The sequence below is a fragment of the Xyrauchen texanus genome, chromosome 5, assembly GCF_025860055.1.
Source record: "Xyrauchen texanus isolate HMW12.3.18 chromosome 5, RBS_HiC_50CHRs, whole genome shotgun sequence".
Lineage (NCBI taxonomy): Eukaryota > Metazoa > Chordata > Actinopteri > Cypriniformes > Catostomidae > Xyrauchen > Xyrauchen texanus.
Window position 1 is genome coordinate 40,437,439 of NC_068280.1, and position 23,718 is coordinate 40,461,156.

The following is a 23,718-nucleotide window of genomic DNA, read 5'->3' on the forward strand; positions in this document are numbered from 1 at the left end:
CAGCTATCAACTTTGTGTCTTTGTTTTCTATCATTTCTGGTTCCTCAATCTCAAATCTGCCTTGTACCTCAGACGATCTTCCATTTTGGTCAATCATTTTATGATTTTCTGGAGGGCTTTCCTCTTCAAAGTTAAAAATAATGTTTGAAGTTACAGCTTGATAACTCACTTCATTTTGGCTGGACCAAGTACTGTCTGGTGTCGTCAGGGATTTTTCATGTAGTGTTGCACCATCACTGATCATTCCCTCATTATGTTGAATTGTGTCTGGGTCAATAGATTTTAATTGTGGAAAGATCTGTTTTTCTACAACAAATCTGTCTTGTAAACGTTGGTTTGTTACTGTCATTTGGTTATCATTTGTTTGGAGATCTAGCGTCATATCAGAACTTCCTGAGGATATAGTCGTAACTGCTTTATGTTCAAAAAGTCCAGACTTGCTTTTTGATGGGTCCTGACCAGTTTGAAATGCCTTCATCAGCTCTCTTACAGACATGGTTTCCTGTAGCCGTTCTGTCTGTGATTTTGGGGACTTAGGTGATTTTGGAGGAAGTTTGCTTGATTTCTCTGTTTCGGTGAAATATGTCTTGCTCTGGAAGGTACTCACTTTTTGGGATTTCCACTGTTGAATTTCAACCTCCTTTTCTTCTTCAACCTTCATTTGCAGTGCCTTAACCTTGTCCTTTATGGATCCAATTGGGATTTCTACAACTCTAGGAGACACCGGAATTGATCCAAGGATGGGTTCAGATACCCCAATTATGGCATCTTCATCTAGAGACTCCTCAGACTGACTCCTACTCATCCTTTCCAAATCATCCTCTGAGCTGCCACTTGCAAACTCCCTATCTTTGCGCTTTTTTCTTGCTGGCTTTTTTATTTCTGCTGGACATTTACTACCATGGGTCAAAACAACCTCTTTAAAGATTTCTTGAACAGTATCGACATCCCGTGGATAGCTAATTGGTACAAAGGTTTCCTGTAGGCACATTTCTAAGTTACTGCTGAGATACGAAACCATTCCAGACATATTCTTCTTAGGAGGAGAACTGAATGTATTGTCTCTTGAGACTCGAACTCCCTGAACTTCAACCATGCTTTTGCTTTTGGATTCATCAGCGTCTGTGTCACTGAGAAGTACCCAGTCCTCATCAATAGCCCCTTCTCTCTTTGTTTCATCCAGTGTTTCCTCAAGAAGAATCTCTTCTACTTTCTCCAAGTCCTCTTTCACTTTCTCAACAATCTCAAATGGCTCATCTGCCTCCACAAACCCTGCCTTGTCTGATCGCTCTCCTGCATCCGAGGAGATGGATTGCTCTGATTTTTCAGAAGTCAGGAGGACTGACATTTTAATTAAGTCATGCTTCATATCAGATACGTCTGAAAGCAGATCTGGACTTGCAAGGGTGGCAGGATCATGTATGATCTGCAGCGTGGAGAGCTCCGTTGACTCAGAACAGACATAATCTTCAATTTTAACAGAACAGTTTGTAATGAACAAAAGGGGAAACGAAGAGGACAAAAAACATTGGAAAACGAGTCAGGGCAGGAGCAATACAAACTGTCTTCAGTTCATAAGATGAGGAAACTACTTGACAGAATGAAGAACATCACTAGATTTAACTTGATTTGGATCCGAAGAATTTGGGGAGGTATTTGAGCAGTTAAGCAAAGCAAGATAATTACAGAGTGAGGGGAGAAAATGGGCAGGAAATAACTTGCTTAAACATGTTATATCGATTCAAGTATCCACTCATACACTTACACAAGAGGGAAAGTATAAAGAAAAACAAAAGAGTACATAAGACTAAGTAATACAGAAATCTGTGCACATAGAACAAATGGGCAAATAAACATAACACAGAGTGGAGCTGCATTGATGTGGCATCTCAAGATTGTTCTCGACATGAAGACCTCATGCCAACACAAACACCAATACATTAATAGCAATCCAAACTATTAAGCCCTTAACAGCAGCACTGAGATACAATCAGGGGCTTTCCGCATTAGACACCTTCAAATCGTCAAATGCTATGGCGTATACTTATATAGACCTTTGAGTCTATCATGGAGATATTAAGCATATGAGAATTTGTTGTAAAACAAAGGTAAATGATAGGGAAACAATTAAGAAAAACATTAATAAACATATAACGTGAATCATATAAAAAAAAAGAATGTGAGTGATAGGGATAAAATGTTACAAAAATTATACATGTAAAAAAGAAATCCACACATCCAGGCTTAGCAGACACTCTTATACACATATACAATAATATAATATGTGTAAGTCAAGTTATTTCCATGCAAAGAAAATGATCCATGCAAGGTGAATTTTGTGACAAGCAAATTGTTTCATTAGAGGCAAAATATGTGGAGCTGCCTGGCCAGTATTCTTTTGTTGCAAGGGAAAAGGTTTGGATTCCAGTATCTCTTTTGGCATGTAACAAATTATACTCTGAACATTAAAAAAAAGTATCATGCCAGAAGTAGATACCATTGTGAGGGTGACTGTAATTGATTGTAATGTTTTATCAAAACAGCAGGCCATCAACATAAAAATGGAAGGAGGAATGTTTTTCAGCCATAGCACAGCAATCAAGGATCCACGACTACAATTTCCCTTACTTAAATAGCTTACAAAGGTGCTTTAAATAATAGTTTACCCATGTCCTAACACAATAGTACTAGGCCAACAACACTGCTTAAAAGAATTGAGGAGGTTTTTTTTTTTTTTAAATGGAAGAAAGAAAAGTGAAAAGTATAGAATTTTAAAAGCCATATAATTGCACTTAAATATTGCTTACATTTTTCATGTGTCTTCTGACTCTGCAAAGGAATCAGGTTAAAACAGAGAAGGTCAATAGCATAAATAATGTGTCTATCTTTGGTAAAGAAACAAACATATGATGGAGAAATCAAAATATATATATATATATATATATATATATATATATATATATATATATATATATATATATATATATACATATATATATATATATATACATATATATATATATATATTTTTTTTTTAAATGAATAATACAAAAAATAAAGTAATATGTGTTTTTACCTCTTCATCTGCATCTTGATCGGAATCAGATTCCTTAAAATGCAAGTGAAATGCTACGTTAAATATTGCCTAATTAAAATAATTTTAATTAAAGGTATTGGTGTCTTTGTTGTTTCTATGTATGCATATGGACTGACTATGAGTTATTATAATTCTACTACAATGTAGTTGTTTGTACACACTTACCTTTGAGTAGACAGGTAGGCAAATGTTCAGGTTGCATATTGCATTGTGGTTTAGACTGCGATACGTTCTTGGCTCTTTTGTAAAAGACAATCTGCCACATGGTTCTTGAGCGCTGTCACGAATCTGTTGAAATGAGTCTGTGACTTAGATGACCAAGTGAAAGGGTATGATTAAACTAGAACTCTAGTTATCAGTCATTTTAATTGGTACTGATCAGAATGACAGATTATAAACTCTATAACTAAATGTTACCCTTCTGTCACTCGCCGTTGTGTCGAATGAAGTGACACAAGGGGTATTCCTGGGATGCCAAACATACCTCTGAACCTGAGAAAAGGCCAATGTCAAGTTGGCAGACAGAATTTGCATGCCCCGCCCCGGACATACAGGTATAAAGGGAAGCGGGGCAGCGAGTGCCAGTCAGAATTTTTCTTCGGAGCCGAACGGTTGTGCAACAAATAAGCTGAAGTTCACCACTGTTTTACTCACCTCTGTTAGCGAGAAGCATTGCTGTTGACTCAACGCCGCATTTCCAGCTGGCATTCTCTCTCTCTGCACGTTGTGTAACAGTCACTGTTAAAAGAGTGTTCTCCTCCTAAAAGAGTTTTGATTTCTCTAAAATAGTTTGAGTTTTCCACTCACAAAAGAGCAATACGCAGCGACGCTGAACGTCCTTTTCAGGACGCGGCTTTTTCAAGTTGCATTTTTCCCCCTGTGTTGTTCCTGGATGCGGTCGATTGCTCATCAATACCGACAGCTACAGATGCTGCCTCGTGTGCCGGGACAGCGATCACACCGAGGTGACGTTCATGGATGGCGATGAAGGCAATATGGGGATAACGACATGCTCGGTTTCGCCGGGTAAATCCCCATGAACCAGCTGCACCCCGACACGTTCACTCGCTTCCGTCCGAGCTCGGGATGAGTGCGGCTTGCCTCACAGCCAGCTGGCATTCTCCTTTGAGCCCCTGGACTTGGATGATGACATCGCCGATGCATCGGAGAGCGTCCAGGCGTCTGACGCGGAAGACTCGACTGGGCTGCTGCCTTCGGGCCAGCCCGCCCAGTCTGAGGCGGACATGCAGAGCGGGCTGCTGTGAGCATGGGCTTGGACTGGAACCCTTGGACTAGAACGATTTCTCAACGCCCCCGTCTCCCAGCTCGGCCTCTTCGGCGACACCGCCGACGACTTCGCCCAGCAGTTCTCGGCGGTGAAGAAGCAGACGGAGGCGATTTCTCAGATCATGCCGCGGCGCCACCCAACCAGCACACACTGCGACCAAACAACAGGCAGCTCCACCTCAACCTGGGCCCAGCTCGCAGCCCCAGCGTCAAGCACCTCACAGGCGGTGTAAGGCCCCCCGTCTCCAGGATCCCTTCCAGGACCAGGTCTCAATGACAGCGCGTCTCACCAATGAGCGGGCTCAGTCAGTGCTCAGGTGCCTCGCTCTCTTCGAGCCCGGTACAGCGGTTCCTCTAAAACAATTCCAGAGGCTCCTGGGGCATATGGCATCCTCAGCCACGGCCGCGCTGTTCAGGTTGATGCATATGAGATCGCTTCAGCACTGGCTACAGACTCGAGTCCCGAGATGGGCATGGCACCACAGCACATACCGTGTGACAATCACCCCTTCTTGCCATCAGACTTTCAACCCTTGGACAGACGTGTTGTGGTAACCACAGACGCCTCTCGACAGGGTTGGGGCGCAGTGTGCAATGGGCAAGCTGCCGCTGGCCCCTGGACAGGACCCTGGCAGAGTTGGCACATCAACTGCCTACAGTGGTTGGCTGTATCTCTTGCCCTATGGAGGTTTCTCACACTAATCCGGGGCAAGCACGTCTTGATCCGTTCAGACAGCACCGCAATGGTAGCATACATAAATCGCCAAGGTGGCATGCGCTCTCGTCATATGTCACAACTCGTCTGCCATCTCCTCCTTTGGAGTCAGCCGCGACTCAGGTCGCTGCGCACCACTCACATCCCTGGCAACCACAACACGACGGCGGATGCGCTTTCGCGGCAGGGTTTTGCCCAGCAGAGAGTGGAGGCTCCACCCCCAGGTGGTCCATCTGATATTGGACCAATTCGGCAAGGCACAGATAGATCTCTTTGCCTCCCAAGACAACTCCCACTGCCCACTCTGGTACTCCCTGACAGGAGCTCCTCTCGGGACAGAGACGTGCTGGCACACAGCTGGCCCTGGGGGCTGCACAAGTAAGCATTTCCCCCAGTGAGCCTTCTTGCACAAGTGCTGTGCAAGATCAGGGAGGATGAGGAACAGGTCATCCTAGTGACCCCTTACTGGCCCACCTGGGCCTGGTTCTTGGATCTTACGCTACTCGCGACAGCACCTCCCTGGAAAATTCCCTTGAGGAAGGACCTTCTTTCTCAGGGACGTGGCACCCTCTGGCACCCGAGCCCAGACCTCTGGAACCTCCACGTCTGGCCCCTGGACGGGATGTGGAAGATCTAGTGGATCTACCACCTGCAGTCGTAGACATGATCAACCAAGCCAGAGCTCCAGTTCGCGAATTGGTGTTAGTCCCGAGCCGAAGACCCACAGAGGTGCGCAGTTCGGTCAGTGCTTTCATTCCTGCAGGAGAGGCTGGAGGGGAGGCTGTCCCCCTGCACCTTGAAGGTGTATGTAACTGCTATCACAGCCCACCACGACGCAGTAGATGGCAAGTCCCTAGCTAAGCACAACTTGATTATCAGGTTCCTGAAAGGTGCCCGGAGACTGAACACTCCCCGGCCTAGCCTACTCCCCTCCTGGTCCTCTTGGGCCTCCAGAAACCCCCCTTCGAGCCGCTTGATTCAGTTGAGCTCAAGGCCCTCTCCATGGGCTTAGTTCCCTTTACAGGCAAACTCGCTGTGATGTATTTCCCGCAGTACGATCCCCCTGTCGGCGGACCAGCGTTTCCCTTGAGCAGCCCCGCTGCCCCGGTCGCCGTGCTTGTAGAGTCCCCCCTCATTAGGCTGGACCTACCACCGAGCCATTTCCCACGTACGGCCACATGTACTGGGCATAGACTTTTCCCCTGAAAGAATAGGACCGGGAAAGACCGCCTTCCCCGACGTATTTCATAGCGTTAAGATAGCCCCAGCCACTTCATGTCCTATGTGAGAGACATAGTGAGAGAGAAGGCCGCGGCTGCTGGGCTTGCTCCCATGCTAGTCATGTAGCACCTGTTCCCCCCCTCAGGGGTGCGGGGAACCTAAGGTCTGTATGTGACATCTCTTTGGGGCATTGGGGAGGGCTACGTGCAGCCGACACAGGTGCCTCTAGCACGTAGTAGCCTGCTTGCACCTGTCTCGTCATTTCACGTAACACCGTCAGTGCGTGCCGTTTTTATGTCACATGTTATATGCCACAGCACTAGACCTACCACTGTAAATGGCCGTACCTTATTTCCTCAGTGCAAAATCCTGACTGGCACTCGCTGCCTCGCTTCCCTTTATACCCGTATGTTCAGGGCGGGGCATGCAAATTCTGTCTGCCAACTTGATATTGGCCTTTTCTCAGGTTCAGAGGTACGTTTGGCATCCCAGGAAGACCCCTTGTGTCACTTCATTCGACACAACGTCTCATTCCTTTCCTCGGGGAATGGAGGTTACAACAGTAACCATGACGTTATAGCTAAGTAATTGTTCCACTTAAGACAAAAATCTGAATTTTGCTCTCGTCACTTTCTTGTAAAAGTTAACTCTTCATAATGATAATTGTGCAGCCTTGAATATGGGTGGTAACTGGGTGCTTACTTTGATGAAGAGAGAAAGACGATTTTCCTTAAATGCATAGAAACTGAAGACATGGTGCTGTCCACTTTTGGTCAGTGGGACCAGATTTCCAAAGCAGTCAGCAAAGATTGGCTTTCCCTCTAATACCTGGACAGATCAGGCATATAGTATTTTGGTATCAAATGCATTATTTACTAGCAAGCAGAGTTTCAGATTATATAATAATATTTTCTTATTTCATATAAATACACTGACAAATGTAAAAAAAGGTCAGTCTCAGTTATAGTAGTTTCATCTCATGCAATGTTTGGTAATGAAATTACCAAGATTTCTAGAACTCCAAAATAAACTAAATTAGCATTTTCTGGCTGTAGAACAAGACGTTTGTGGCCTTATGGCCCTTATCCACACTTACCTCAACATCTCGGCTACGGGCCACTTCAGTGAAGTTCTCTTGCTGCTCCAGAGTTTTGTCCATCTTGTCATCCGTCATACAGAAGCAGCGCAGTCGTGCTTCGATTGGGTCAAATGTTTTGGCAAAGATGACAAACTTGGCCATATAGGGGACACAGATGATCTCACGATACAGTTGAGTGGAATAGTTCACAGACTCCTGGATCTGACGGCAGTCTATAAGCCAGAACCTGGAAGAAGAAATATCTATTAAATAGAGGTAGACCTTGTATTGGTAGTATTGGTTTTACCGATTACACAGTGCCAATAGTTGCTTTATGGAACAATCGGTTCCATTAAAAAACTCATACTTATATATATTTGTATTATTCCTCTCTGTTTCACTGTGGTCAGCTCTGGAGGATTCTACAGTTAAAGCAGCTTGGTTCAACAGCATAACAGCGGGCTTTATAGGTGAAATAAATACAATGACTGACACCCCATTGGTTTTTGCTGTATCTATATATTTAATCTTTTACAATATTCTACCATAAGTGTTCTAAATTGAAGTGATGGCATGCAAAGGAATATTTATCATATGGAAATGTGCCACCTTCAGCACATACATTGTGTCTCCAACTTCTTATATTGTGAATAATAACAAAATCCTTCATCTAGTATATAGGCTATAAAAAGACTAATTTGGTAATTTGCTTTGACACTAAGTTATGGTGCATATATGGATAAGAATATCTATATTCTTGTTCTACCCACCTCTCTGCTCTCTTCTATATGAACAATACTTACTTACATATATGAACAATACTTTTACAGACTTTATAACCTTTGTTAAAGTTAATGTATAATATATAGTAATACATTTTTTAAATCAAACTTTGTACATGTTACCAGTAATTAATGCACTATGAACAAACACAAACTAACAATATACAAATAGTTTTTTTATTAACTAACATTAAGAAAGATTAATAAATGCTGTCAAAAATATATCGTTCATTATTAGTTCATGATACCTAAAACATTAAATGCATAAAATAATATAAATTTATCTCACCTTGCAGATACATTAGTTGTAAATGAAACACAGTGGTTGATGAATGTTAGTGGTGTGGATCCAGTTATGTCTTCCCATTGTGCTGGAGTAGTACCACCTATCAAAAGCGAATGCATAACACTATTTTATAGAACACAATAGAACACATGACATACACCAATCAGCCACAACATTAAAACCACCTGCCCAATATTGTGCAGATCCCCCTCGTGCAGCCAAAACAGCGCCATCACGCATCTCAGAATAGCATTATGACATGATATTCTTCTCACCACAATTGTACAGAGCAGTTTTCTGAGTTACCGTAGATTTTGTCAGTTCGAACCAGTCAGGCCATTCTCTGTTGACCTCTCTCTTCAAAAAAGTGTTTGGCACCAACAATCATCCATGTGATTATCTAATCAGCCAATCGTGTGGCAGCAGTACAGTGTGTAAAATCATGCAGATACAAGTCTGGAGCTTCAGTTAATGCTCACATCAACCATCAGAATGGGGAAAAATGTGATCTCAGCGATTTGGAGCATGGCATTATTGTTGGTGCCAGATGGGTTTGAGTATTTCTGTAACTGCTGATCTCATGGGATTTTCACACACAACAGCCTCTAGAATTTACTCTGAATGGTGCCAAAAACATTCAGTGAGCGGCATTTCTGTGGACAGATGAGAGAGGTCAACAGAGAGTGGCCAGACTGGTTCGAACTGTCAAAGTCTGCGGTAACTCAGATAATCCCTCAGTACAATTGTGGTGAGAAGAATTGCATTTCAGAATGCTATTCTGAGATGCAGGTTGGTGCTGTTTTGGGGACCTACACAATATTAGGCAGGTGTTTTCACTGATGTGGCTGATTGGTGTTTCTTCAGAAGATCAGTATCGTTATACAGTACAAAATATCATTGATATTATTATGTTGTTACTTCTAAAAGTTAACTCTGAGATAATTTATTTTTCTTATCTTTGTCACACATACCAGTAATGCTACATAGCAGTCGTAGAGTAGGTGTATTGTCTGTCCCATCACTAGTTGAATTTTTGGGAATAGGAATTGTCATGGTGATGGGCTTGTGAAACTTGCGTCTTCTGGGTTCCAAGGTAATAATTGGGCTGAATGTGGCTTTGTTTCCCAGAATCTTCCTCACCAGATCCTCACTGATGGGCTGGGCCTATGAGAGGATGAGAACCAAGAAATGAGATCCATTTCAGTGGAACTTCAACATTCTCTTTCATTTATTCTTGAAGGGCTAACAGAATTTCTTTGCACTGTGTACTGTGCAGTGTTGGGAAGTAACTAACATAAAGTAGCCATTAAATGTTGTTGTGTTGTTAGTACTATGGATCCACAGTGATACACATTTTTTGTACAGTGTTGGCCTAAATAACTGTCCAACAAAAGGTCAATTGAGAAAAGTATGATGAGAAACAACACATTAAGGCACATTATGAGGCTAGTGAAAAAGCTTGTATGAAATACCTGTAGTCCCACTCGTATCCGTTTGGTTAGTGCTCCCTCTGGGAACACAGCTTGGACCTGAGGAACAAGCTTGCTGCTCAGCACCCCACCCTCTGGACCAATCAGGTGACTGTCCTGCTTTATGCGGGACACCACTGCAAAGTATTGTGGGAAATCGCGTGTGATGATGCGGCAGATTCGTTTTTTCTCAAGCTCCTCTGGAGGGTCCAGTTCTGGTGTAAATATGATACAAAGATATCTCGAATAACTCTTTCACAATATTAAGCCATTTATCCCACATAAAATCAGATTATGAGTGAGATATAAAACAACACATATACATTAAATGTTAACGACTCCAACAAAAGGGGAGCTATGTCACAAAAAAAGATTAAGCTTAAAATGTTAAAGTCTCTGAATACATAAGTTAGGCATATGGGGTATCATTTGACAGCTTAGAATCAAAACTTTTCATAGATAACCATCACTTCGGCATTTATGTTATACATATTTTATACATAAAATAGCAAACTAAGGCCTGAAAACATTTGCATCGCAAATCAGCGCCATCTAGAGGTCTGCAGTAGAAATATTAATATGAACGTTAAAGTCTTTCAAATAGCACATAAATAATATCTAAACAAATATATTTCAAATTAAAGCTTTCATTCTAAGGAATGTGACGTACAGTTTGTTGCCCTAATACCACAATTTAAAAGAGTTTCAAAAGAACCACAATGTGAAATATATTGTAATATTTGTAAGACATCAAATACTAACATCTCTTTTATGCGGCAATCACTGCTGCTGTGAGCCTCAAATAGCTTAAAACTTAATATCTGCTTTTACCTTTGGCATTTAAAAAAATAAAGAGCCATTTTTTACTTAGTGAGTACTTTGTGAGCTTGCTTGTGTGAATAATCTAATGTTATATCTTAGATGTCCACAACAAAATATGCGGTCCAGCAGGAAAAGCATGCTAAACAAATCATCGGAAATATATGTTATTGACTATTGATGCTAAAATGTTATACATCATCGTAAAGGGGAGGATTTAAGCTTTAAAATGAATAGATTGAGCTTCTAGTCTACTCAGAGGCCTGAGATATTCGATAAAACAATGGAAGTGGTGCATGAAATAAAGTTTTGACTGAATGTCTATTAATAAGCACATCTGCAGGGTTAAAATGTGCTAGAGCACCACCTACATTTCAGATTTTTGTGACGGATAGGTGATAGAGGAAAAATGTTAGTACTTGCTTCCATCTAGTGTAATAAAATAAGATTTTTTGGAGGGAGATGGTGTGAACAGAACCAGATTGGCATGCTTACAAAGTTTTGAAATAAATAAATAAATAATAATTAAAAATATATATATATATATTTTATATATATATATGCAAAACTTTGTAAGCATGCAGTTCTATATATATTTTGTATTTATTGAAAATAATTAGACCTCAAAATGTTTACAAAAATCTAGGATTGTACACTTTTGAATTAATCATTTTAAAATAAAGTTATTTCAATATGGTTGAAAACATGATTCCAACTTTTAATTTAAGGATAATAATAAAAAATTTAAATGATATATATATATATATATATATATATATATATATATATATATATATATATATATATATATATTCAACAACATTTCTACCTATCTAGATTTTCAGAACGTTTCATGATAATATTCCATGAAAAATAGATAACCCCATAACCCCACTTGCTCAATGCTGTGTGACAGCTTCAACATAACATTTGCGCCCTTTTTTGCACCAAATGTACAGCAAATGAATTAATATTTGCATAGCTGTGTTTGAGCTGAGTGTAGCACCAAATTCATTGCAATCAAGATGAGACAGGTGGCTCTCTATTAAGGCCACACTCACCCTCGTCCATGCCATTGAGTATCTGATTGAGCTCCTCTTCTGTATGATCACAGTGATGCTCTCTCCAGCTCTCTCCTGTCTCACTGCGCAGAATCACCAATTCTCTCTCTGTACCACGCAATGCAGCAAAGTGGGGAATCTCCACTATTACAGGCCTGAAAAATAAGGTAGGGTATTTACATTTTTAGACTTTTGACTCTTAACACGTACGTCTGTGGAGTCTTTAAAAGTGTGCAAAAACAGAATAAACATAGGAAACAAGATAAACATGTGCCAAGGTAAAGAAAGTAAACAAACCATGGATAATGCAAGCACTCAAGGATAATAAAATACATAGAACCCATAGCAAATAAAACAGCAAGAAAAAGATAATAACCCAATGATATCTGAAGGTTTCAAGGGAGGAAAATGTTATTTCAATTTATAAATGATAAAAAGTACAATTATTAAAAAATTAAGGATATGACATCATACTAATGTAGCACAGATGGAGTTGTATACAAAATAATTAGGGGAATATGTGACTGGTATCCAGTGGATCTTTGACATTAGGATCTGCCCTACCCGAGGAATTTGGTGCCGGGCGGACCCAGCTGCAGAATTCTGCTCACAAGACTCTCTCCCTCATTTAGAGGAGGAGGGGCTGTTGGAAGGTGGAGTTTACTGTTCCGATTGCAGCGAATAGAAAAGATGTAAAATACAAGAAAACTGTGAACCTATCACTAAACTCAGATGTGCAGAGAGGATAGATACATTGATAATAAGCATTGCTGTCATTCCTCCAAGCAAGTGATCTTAGACATGTTGAAAAAGCAACACTTTATTAGACAAAACATATACCCTCGTCCTCCATACTCAAGCGCACTCATAAAGGTAGACACAAACATTCATAGTGATACTGAGCATTTCTCTGAACACTCTGCATCCCCTTACCCAAGGAATTGGGCTCCGGTAGGCCCAACTTCAATGATCTTGCCTGCAAGTCCCTCTCCTTCTACCATAGGGGGCATAGATGCCAGTCTGTGCCTCTTTACCAGACGACATGTGACCCTTGTAGGTGCTGAGCACTTTCTAGGCGGCACAATAATTCGTAGTCCATTATGTCGACAGCCACGCATAGCTCCGCCTCGGGCATCCACCATGAAACTAACGAGGAAGCTGATTTCAGGACAACAAGAAAGAGAAATGAGGGTATTTGACGGTGAATCACACAGCACTGCAAACATGCATAACATCTCCATTATCATTAAGCAGTTATCAATTATTGCTATAAATACATTATAGGACTATATCATCCAAAATAAAAATTCACCATTTACAATACTCATGTTATTCCAAACCCGTTTTTTTTTATTCCGTGGAACACCACAGTCATTTTGCAGAATGTCCCGGCTGCTTTGTTCCATTTAATACTAAAATTAATAACATTTGCTGGAAATCTGCCGCCGTAGCTCTCAAATCTCATTTGTGCTCTATCAAATATGGCACCTCAAGGCACTTCACACCAGGTTTGACGTCACATCAGACATCAAATATCATTGGTTCTTGCATATCTTGTTGTGCAAATTACAATTTCATTTCCAGTTTGTTCCTCACACATGGCTCGCATATGGCTAAATGTTTTGGAGCTTTTCAGCCGTCGTCCATTTTTACATCTTTGTATGGAAAAGAGCAGCCACGATGACATTTTGCCTAACATCTTCTTTTGTGTTGGGATGGGAATGACATGAAGATGAGTAAACGATGACAGAATTTTTGGGTGAACAAATCCTTTAAATGTGAAGTGTGTAAATTCTTGCTTCCAAACTTATGGAAGCCCGACTAGGCCATGTATTATTATTCTTTTTCAGTTTTGTTATTTTCTGGCTTCTGTGGGCTTTCATATGTTTCGAAACCATAATTATTTTCCCAATAACGTTTGTTGCTGCTAGCGGCACAGAAATTATTTTTTCCTTTAATTGCATGACTGCATTAAAATAAATTGTAAAATTACTGGCTCATGTACAGTTGAAGTCAGAAGTTTACATACACCTTTGCCAAATACATTTAAACTATGTTTTTCACAATTTCTGACATTTAAACGTAGAAAACTTTCCCTGTCTTAAGTCTGTTAGGATCACTTTATTTTAAGAATGTGAAATGTCAGAATAATAGTAGAGAGAATGATTTATTTCAGCTTTCACTTCTTTCATCACATTCCCAGTGGGTCAGAAGTTTACATACACTTTGTTAGTATTTGGTAGCATTGCCTTTAAATTGTTTAACTTGGGTCAATCTTTTTGGGTAGCCTTCCACAAGCTTCTCACAATAAGTTGCTGGAAGTTTTGGCCCATTCCTCCGGACAGAACTGGTGTAACTCAGTCAGGTTTGTAGGCCTCCTTGCTTGCACACGCTTTTTCAGTTCTTCCCACAAATTTTCAGTGGCTTCATCCTTGCTGAGCAGCCTTTCAGGTTATGTAGATATAGTTCTTGTTTTACTATGTATATCGATACTTTATATTCCACCTGTTTCCTCCAGCATCTTCACAAGGTACTTTGCAGTTGTTTTGGGATTGATTTGCACTTTTTGCACCAAACTACGTTCATCTCTAGGAGACAGAATGTGTCTCCTTCCTGAACGGTATGATAGCCGTGTGGTCCCATGGTGTTTATACTTGAGTACTATTGTTGGTACAGATGAACGTGGTACCTTCAGGCATTTGGAAATTGCTCCTTAGGATGAACCAGACTTGTGGAGGTCCACACTTTTTTTTCTGAAGTCTTATTTCTTTAGATTTTCTCATGATGTCAAGCAAAAAGGCACTGAGTTTGAAGGTAGGCATTAACATACATCCACAGGTACACCTCCAATCAGAAGCTAATTGGCTAATTTTCTAAAGGCTTGACATCATTTTCAGGAATTTTCCCAGCTGCTTAAAGGCACAGTTAACTTACTGCATGTAAACTTCTGACCCACTGAAATTGTGATTATAGTCAATTAAAAGTGAAACAATCCGTCTGTAAGCAATTGCTGAAAAAATTACTTATGTCATGCACAAAGTAGATGTCCTAAATTACTTGCCAAAACTACAGTTTGCTAATATTACATCTGTGGAGTGGATAAAAATATGTTTTAATTACTTCAACGTAAGTGTATGTAAACTTCTGACTTCAACTGTATATAAAATTACAATGTGTTTTTAGGTGTTGCTTTATGTTATGTATTGCTCATGAATTGTGATAAGCCTCTACAGATACAGAGTAATAAAAAATTATAACCTTGTACATGCTCAAGAGGGGTTAGGAGAAAACCAAGTAGGGAAGGAAATGTGTCCAGTTTCATACCAGCTGATGCGTGAAGAAGTCAGCAGAAAAATAAATGACTAAGAGGCGATGAGTTTTGATAAAAAGGAATAACAAATTTAAATAAAGTTAACAAAAATATATTTTAGAATAAAACTTCAATTTGGAATCAAAGTTTAAAAGTTACATTTCAAATTGTTTACATTCAGTATCAATGTACTGTCTCAACATTCTAATTCAGTATCACCATTTAAACTCAAATAATTCAAAGAGTTGATGAGCTCATTTGTGGTCAGGAGTGCATAAAAAAAAGAGGGATTTTATAACCTTAAATATGTATATGTCATTGCTAACATAATAAGAATACATATGTTAAATATGAGCATATTCCAAGAAGCCTTGATTCTAAGAATACTTTTCTCTACCAAGCTCACATAGACATGATATGCCAAAGCTAATTAAAGCCTCATGTGGTCAAACTGTTAAAGTGAAGATACGCAATCAAAATAGAGGCATAGAAGTGCAGCTAAAGTCTTAGATGGAATTTTAACAATACATACTAATGAGGAACATACAGTATGAGTCATTCTGCTACAGAAAATCCTGTAAGATAACAGCTGCAGCTGAGAAGCTGGTATGCAGCCATGTATCAAATACAATCTAGAGTAAATGCATATCCAAAAGTCATAAATTTAAGATGGATATTATCCCAGAAAATGTCAAGGAATAATAAAAGTCACATATGGTTATCATATCGGCGCACCACCAGCCAATGAGAAAAATACTGGATATTAGTCATGGGGTTCTTTATGAAGGCTGAAACATGTCCTGCTGAGTCAACCAAAACATGCTTATTAAAATTTTGATGGAAACAACAGGGCTTACTTGAAAATCTCAGTGCAGTCAGTTGTTAAAAATACATGCAATAATATGTTAACATAGATGAAGAGAGGAAGAAAAAAAGAGAAGTGGAAGATCACCTGCTGTTGTCATGGTCAAGGCATGGGGTAGATCTGCTAAAAGCAAAACACATGATACAATCACAAATAGCATAGAATGAGAGAGGAAAAGAAAGAGAGTAATAAAGGAAGGACAGAAGAAAGAAAGAAAGAAAGAAAGAAAGAAAGAAAGAAAGAAAGAAAGAAAAGAAAGAAAGAAACAACACAATATGAGAGGAAACTGAGCAACTATCATCCATTTTGAACTACAAATAGTTGCACACAATGAAATGCCAGCTTTAAGGATATGTACTTTAGTGTATGCCATGTCTGAGGTATGTTGTACTAGTGTGTGAAAAGGGGGAGCCAAGATAGGAGCCAAGATAGGAGTGTATCTGGTTTTACTGAGCTATATTTTGGTGAAAACATTGTCCACAGAAGTGTAGCTAAATATAACAAAACCTACTTTAAGGACATCTGAGGACATCTTTAATTGGAATTAAATTGGAAAACGATAGAAGTCAGCCATATGTCCCCATTTAGATGTGTTTGTGTGTGTTCAAGAGTGTGTGAGACCTACTAACCCTGACTGCAGAAGAGTACTGGTTAGCACTACGTTATCAAGATGTTCAGTACCCCAGCTCAGTCGATATGAGTCTTTCTCATTGCCTCGAGAGAAAGCAGATACCTAACAAACAAAAAATCTCGGATTGTAAAATATCATAAAATAAAAAAATCTAAATTTTAAATACAAATAAGCTGTATGCTCGCTGGGACTCATTCATGAAACATTCGTAAACATGTGAGTAAATTGGGATTAGATTACGTATAAAATGGAAGGTCTTTGATCAAAATGCTGTAAGCTACGACAGTGCTTTTTTTTTACGTGTGAACGCACCTGCCACCGACGTGTTTATTTATAGCTTTAACAGCATTAACATTGACCACACGTTATCAACTGAACTTGATATACTGTATCGATGCCAATACTAAATTAGTGAAACCAAATTATAGAGTTCATATCAGATAAAGGAACATCCCAACTAGTCATGTTAGAGGGCGTTCATATTTTTAAGAAAATAAACTGCATCTTTCTGCCAAGCAATTCTGCTGAACATATACATTTTATGAAGCAGAATTGGGAATATACTTTACTTTGAAGAAACAAATGCAAGCACCAAAGAAACACTTTAAATTATGTTATTTATTTAGGTTAATTTCACTCATTTAATTATTATTTATGTCAAAATGGCTTTGAACACAAATTTGTTCTGCTTGTGTATCATGAGTGAGGCCCGCTGTGTGTGTATATATATATAATATTAGGTGTGATAATTCACCCTTTTAATCTGGTGGCTGGTGATCATGTCCTCAATCAGCATTCCTTCACCCCTGTAGCTGAGATGACTGGGGGTATCATGCGACCTAGGGTGGGACAGCGAGCAAGTGAGCAAGATGACAAAATGTATGTGTGTACTTGATTTCCTATACTTGTGAGGAAAACATTTCTAAAAATGTCCTCCAGAGTACACTTAAAATAAAGTACTAAGGCTGTACAGTGACAGTAACAGATACAGTAGCTACCGTATTTATATACCACTGTATTACCCAAGATACTTTAAAGAATACCATGGTGTTATTTAAAATCCAATCAACCAAAGTAATACCATGGTATATTTTGTAAGACTTTAATGGGATAGTTCACTCAAAAATGTAACTTCTCGAATCATTTACTCACCCTCATGCCCTCCCAGATGTGTATAACTTTATTTCTTCTGCTGGACACAAAAATTGCGAATTGCCAAAAACAAAAGAAGAATGTCAAAGTGGAGATTTATAGTAAAAAGTACTTAAATATTGATCTGTTTCTCACCCACACCTATCATATCACTTCTGAATATATGGACTTAATCACTGGACACAAATGCATTACTTTTATGCTACCTTTATGTCTTTTTGGAGCTTCAAACATTTGTTACCCATTCACTTGCATTATGAGGACCAACAGAGCTGAGATGTTCTTCTAAAAATCTTTGTTTGTGTTCAGCAGAATAAAGAAAGTGGTACACATCTGGGATGGCATGAGGGTGAGTAAATGATAAGAGAATTTTCATTTTTAGGTGGACTATCACTTTAAGACATTACAGTAGTGCATTAACGTCAGATTAAAAATAGGTGTCATTCCTTGACTTCAGTCCACAGAAACCTCTCAAATATATGTATGTGTCTTTGTGCCTGTGGGTGGTGTTTACCGGTCTAGGTTGTGGTTGTAGCTCATGCTGTCCAGGTAGTGCCCAGGCAGTGAGTCATCACCCAATTCTCTCAGGTCCTCTGCTCTCAGGTACTCACTTCCATCACCAGTCATTGTGTCCTCACCTGATCAAACAGAGATTAACTAACCAATTTAGAGACTAATAAACTGCTTATTGATTAATGTAATCAACTGAATCTTAGCTGTAGTTAATTAAACAGCCCAGTTCAAAACATGACATATCTTTGGGCAAGCTATTTGTAAACAGTTGTAACTCTTGACCGAATAAAATGAAAATTAAACAGAGTGCTTTTTAAATTCAGACTAAATAGCGTCTGTTACAAAAATTCAGTTTTAAGATAAAATGTAAAAATAAAGATTGCAAAAAAAAGAGAGTAAAGAAAAAGAGAGACACACACACACACTAAACTAAAATCTTAAAGGTAAAACATTTAATTATTTTTATTTATATTTTATTGATTTCTGGCACATTTCACCAACCATTCAGATTGCTTCCACTGTTTCACCAATTACAAAATACTCATTACTACTGTCATGCACATTTGAACTATTTTGTTATTAGTATTTTGTAGTTATTATTAGTAGAAGTATTTTTTATTATTCAATTTTGTATTTATTTATTTAATGATTACTGGGAGGCACTTTTACCCTCAGCACTCCCACTGTGCATGCCACTGATTTTCTGTATTCTCACATCTTTTTTAGGCAGATTAGTCAACAATACACTTATAACTTCCTAATTTTATGAGTGGTATGGATAATAGTAATAGTTATGCTTGCAAGCACAACTATTACTAACATAACTAATGTTGGCATTATTCTTAAAATGCTCAGTGCCCCACACTTTTCAAATATTATTATCTCCTTTTTTGTGATTTTGAAATCGCTTATCATCCTCACATTAGCACACATAAGTAAAATCAAAGTTAGTTTTCCACATACGGTATTTGAGTTTTCTTCACGTAACAATCATGCACCGTTCCAGTTAGCACACAAACCGCAAACCACACGCTTGAATAGACACAGAATGAACTGAACAAATATTTGACAAATGTAGTAAGTGTAAAGTTAGTAAAGTGGTCAGTTCTGTTCACTCTATATCTATACGCTATATACCTTCATATATCTCCATAGAGACATCAGTAAAAGGCTCCTCCTCCATATTATGTAATGCTATAGAGGCACAGCAGCTTTTACACAGATAGTATATTACACAGATAGTATGAATTTCTGATTATGCATATAAGCTACCAATGAAATACAGAAACTTACCCTCTTCATCAGAAACATCCAGAACCTCTGTCATTGTCTCTGGAACATTCAGTTTGTGTTTCTCTGTCACCGTCTACAAAATGATAATCAAACCAACAGGGCATTGAATGTATTTGCATAAGGATTCAAAAGTCCAGTTATGAAAATGCTTCCATTTACAAATTTGTAAATGTTTCGTATTTTTCGTATTTATTCCCTCCAGATTTTCAATGTGGAAACTCAGTGTTGAACTGTATATGGATTTACACACTTTAAGTTCATAATGTGCAAAGGCATGGTTACGTACAGTTGTCGTTGTGACCATTTCCTCAGTAACAACTTTCAGAGTGTCCACCACTGAGATGTACCCCAGACGCTTAGCAATAGAGAGAGCGGTGTTCCCGTTCTGAGAGAAATGGAAAGAGCTGTAGGTTAGAGGTGAAAAATACAGAACCAAAGGCGTGGGAAATGGGGTGCTGAGGGTGCTGAAGCACCCCCTAGTGAGCAAGACTGGAAAATAGTATCAACAAGATTTTATATATTTCATTGTATTTATGCAGTATACAGTATAATACAATACAAATTTTCAGTATATCTGTAATATATGATACAAATATTAATAAAGTTAAAAGTCCCATTTTTGTTAGAGAGATTTGTTATGCTTGTGGGCAGGGCTCTGCCGGACTAAAGAGAGCCGTTGTAATGGATACTAGTGAACTTTTTATTCTCCCTTTTTTATGTTTAATTGCACAAAAGCACAAAAAGCAAAAAGTGATTAACAATGAAACAGGAATTTGATAATAAATTCCGATTAAATTGTGTTGTTGTATCATTACTGATGTTTAATAATAACTATTGTAATGCAATATTACAGTTTACACTACCGTTCAAATATTTAGGGTCACTGAACTTTCATTCTTTATTTATTTATTCATTTATTTTTTTTCACATTTTAGAATAATAATAAAGTCATCACAACTATGGAATAATAGAAATGGAAATATGGGAATTGTGTTGTGACAAATAAAATCCCAAATAAATCAAAACTATGTTATATTTTAGCATCTTCAAACTGGCCACACATTGCCTAGATTTAGCAGACATGTACTTTTGATCTGTCTTCCCTAACTTCATCATATGGTGTTTGTTTATGTTTAAAGTGAATTGTTTGTGTTGTTATATTCCTCACTTTTTATCACATGTACAATCGATGGATGTAAACGTAATTGAAACACTTTGCACACAATGGGACAGCAGTGCTTGGCCGTTCTGCAAGCCTCCTATCATATGTATTTAAACTTATTGGAGCTCGTTTTCACTTGGCTATGAAGTAAAATGATCCAGCAAAGACTCACAGATTTTGGATTTATGCACATATACAAGGAGATCAATCATAATCAAATCTCATGAAGACCTTTACTAGCAACACCTGAGTGCAAGGCCACATTTGGGGTCTTCAAGTAACAGGTTGGGCATTTCTTAAAACTTGATATTTTAGCCATAAGGGTTCATTGTAACAGCTACTGTATTCTGTCTGAATAATTATATTGTGTTTTATAGTTATTTCTCATTCACACTGAAACAACAACAGTTTTGAATATGGTAGAATTACTAATGCTGGTGAAAACATTCCATTTGCATTCTGTGTGTGTGTGTGTGTGTGTGTGGTTTACGAGGACAATTGTTTAGGTTACAAACTGGTAATTACAAGGGTATTATGCTATAAATGTGGTTTATGAGGACATTTCTAGTGTCCCCATAAATTAAATAGCTTAAAAAACATACTAAACTATGTTTTATTGAAAATGTAAAAATGCAGAACGTTTTCTGTGATGATTAGGTTTAGGGGTTGTGTTAGGTTTAGGGGCTATAATCTATAGTTTGTACAGTATAAAAATCATTTATGGAAAGTCCTCATAATGATAGGTAGACCAACATATATGTTTGTGTGTGTGTGTGTGTGTGTGTGTGTGTGTGTGTGTGTGTGTGTGTGTGTGTGTGTGTGTGTGTGTGTGTGTGTGTGTGTGTGTGTGTGTGTGTGCACGGTGATAGACATAATCCCCAGGGAGACACTTGGTTCTCTGATGCCCTCGTTGCACGTGCATGTGTATATCGTCCACCTAAACTGCAGCAGCCTTTGCTAAAAATCCGAGCCTATGTAAAGAACTGTTATTATTTTGTGTCTCTCACCTTTGTGACAGCATTAGGCTTGGCCCCATGCTGCAGTAGGACATTGATAATATGTGTGTTTCCCTGCTGAGCTGCTTGATGAAGTGGTGTGTATCCATTCTGCAATGAAAACAAGTCCATCAATAGAGAAAACAGATCCAAATAATAACAAATCATATAAATAATCAGGTTGCAAGTCAAATAACGTTGAACAGAAATGTACAATTCTGTTAAAATATTAAAGGCTCAAAATTAAGAATATTCAGCTAAATAAAATAAAAAACTTACAATAAACAATTAGTAAATTAATAAATAGCATGCTTGTTTTATGTAATCATGAAATCAATAAAAGATTGGCTTTTTATATAATAATTAGGTTATTAAATCACATAATTATAGGATTAAAAAACATTACTAGAATGTATACTCTTACCTTTGTTTTCGCATTGACATTAGCACCATTTTGCAAAAGGAGGTTAACCATTTTGACATTTCCGTAGTGACAAGCCACAATAAGTGGAGTGTAGCCCAGCTTTAAGAAATAACAAACATTAACTTCAGATACAGAAATACGACATGGCTAAACACCACAGCCTGTACTGATCATAAATGGTAGTATTCATTCTTCCAAAAACTTTTATTTTGTGCTTTCATCTAGCAATACCGTAAGAGAACCATGTTAATATAAAACTACAGACTAAGCTTACTTTGGTCTGCTGGTCTACATTTGCATCATGGTTGACCAGTATTTCAGCAACCTGCACTCTGTCCTCCTGAGCAGTGAGGTGAAGAGGTGTAAGACCACTCTGAAAAAGGAACGGAATACTATTATGCACTTTATAATGTTTACAACGGTGTATACATTGTCCTATAATACTGTAATGCTAATTTCACTAGTAAAGTCAGGTGTCAACAAGCAGTGATTCCAGGATATCAATCTTAGGGGGCTTCAGCCCACAATGACACTTAAAGATGTACACATTTAATGTATTCCCCTCCATGGACACTTTATATTATTGAATAGGTCTATTTATTGGCAATACGTCATCTGTCCTCATTATTCCATTTTTGTTCTACATTTTTAACAATAATTATAGAATATGAATCGATAATTTTGCAACTTCTTTACATTTATATAAAACATAACAAAACCCTATTATTACAATAAACGACACATTTGTTTAGTGGAGTGAATTAACTCTATTTGATGTCTTTTGAATTCATTCAAAGATTTGTTCAGATAAGTTAAATTTACCTTAATTCGTTTAGTGTCCATTTTTGCAAATCACACTTTTTTTACCAGTAGGTGGGAGCAAATGAAAATCATTTTGAGTGAGTCATTAAATCATCGAGGAAGCACATTCATTCATGATCATAATGGGTCTAATTATACTTTATTACAATTTGTGTGCCTACAAATGTACTTTGGGACTTCAGCAGACTGTTTAAGCATCATAAGCATTTTCTCCATGAATGACAACAAAGCATAGCTACTATTTTGTGAACTGCTGTGCATGCATCAAGCTATGAAAAAGACAACAATATTAGCCTAACAACATGTATAGATTTCAACTTTCAGTCATAATTCATAACAACCAGCCCCTTTCTCCCCTTGTTAAATTAGATTATTGAACTAAATGAATGACATGCCACCTTCAGTTGGTACACAGATGCTGATAATCACTTGTTCACGAATCACCTCAATAAAACTCAAATGGCCAAATGGTAAAGTGGCAAATGGCAAAGTCACAGATTTTTAGGGCTGAAGCCCTCCTAAACAGGGTCTAGCAACACCTCTGGTATCAACACAATGACACCTGTAGGTGTAATGCTTGACTGTTGCTTTAGTCCCAAGTAGAGGGTAACTGAAGACCACAGATCTCTTTTGCCAGGAACTATGCCATGGTCAAAGCACATGACAATGTCTGCATTTATTATAAACAATTTGGATGACAAAATATTTAGTAACCTTTGTATTACTCAGGAAAATA

The 23,718-nt window shown here is 38.4% G+C and overlaps 1 protein-coding gene across 1 annotated transcript in view; it reads right to left on the reverse strand.

The window, feature by feature from the left end:
• LOC127643740 (ankyrin-2-like) overlaps positions 1–23,718 on the reverse strand; it is a 91,493-nt gene that overhangs the window by 33,031 nt on the left and 34,744 nt on the right. The window contains exons 20-39 of the mRNA XM_052126596.1: positions 22,435–22,533; positions 22,161–22,259; positions 21,749–21,847; positions 19,866–19,964; positions 19,580–19,652; positions 18,288–18,411; positions 17,376–17,460; positions 16,620–16,723; positions 16,078–16,113; positions 12,749–12,973; positions 12,380–12,478; positions 11,816–11,970; positions 9,939–10,150; positions 9,438–9,630; positions 8,470–8,566; positions 7,417–7,645; positions 7,023–7,148; positions 3,263–3,385; positions 3,077–3,109; positions 2,808–2,829 (exon numbers count right to left, since the gene is read on the reverse strand). Coding sequence (XP_051982556.1) covers positions 2,808–2,829; positions 3,077–3,109; positions 3,263–3,385; positions 7,023–7,148; positions 7,417–7,645; positions 8,470–8,566; positions 9,438–9,630; positions 9,939–10,150; positions 11,816–11,970; positions 12,380–12,478; positions 12,749–12,973; positions 16,078–16,113; positions 16,620–16,723; positions 17,376–17,460; positions 18,288–18,411; positions 19,580–19,652; positions 19,866–19,964; positions 21,749–21,847; positions 22,161–22,259; positions 22,435–22,533 — 2,332 coding nt within the window. The remainder of the gene's footprint in view (positions 1–2,807; positions 2,830–3,076; positions 3,110–3,262; positions 3,386–7,022; positions 7,149–7,416; positions 7,646–8,469; positions 8,567–9,437; positions 9,631–9,938; positions 10,151–11,815; positions 11,971–12,379; positions 12,479–12,748; positions 12,974–16,077; positions 16,114–16,619; positions 16,724–17,375; positions 17,461–18,287; positions 18,412–19,579; positions 19,653–19,865; positions 19,965–21,748; positions 21,848–22,160; positions 22,260–22,434; positions 22,534–23,718) is intronic.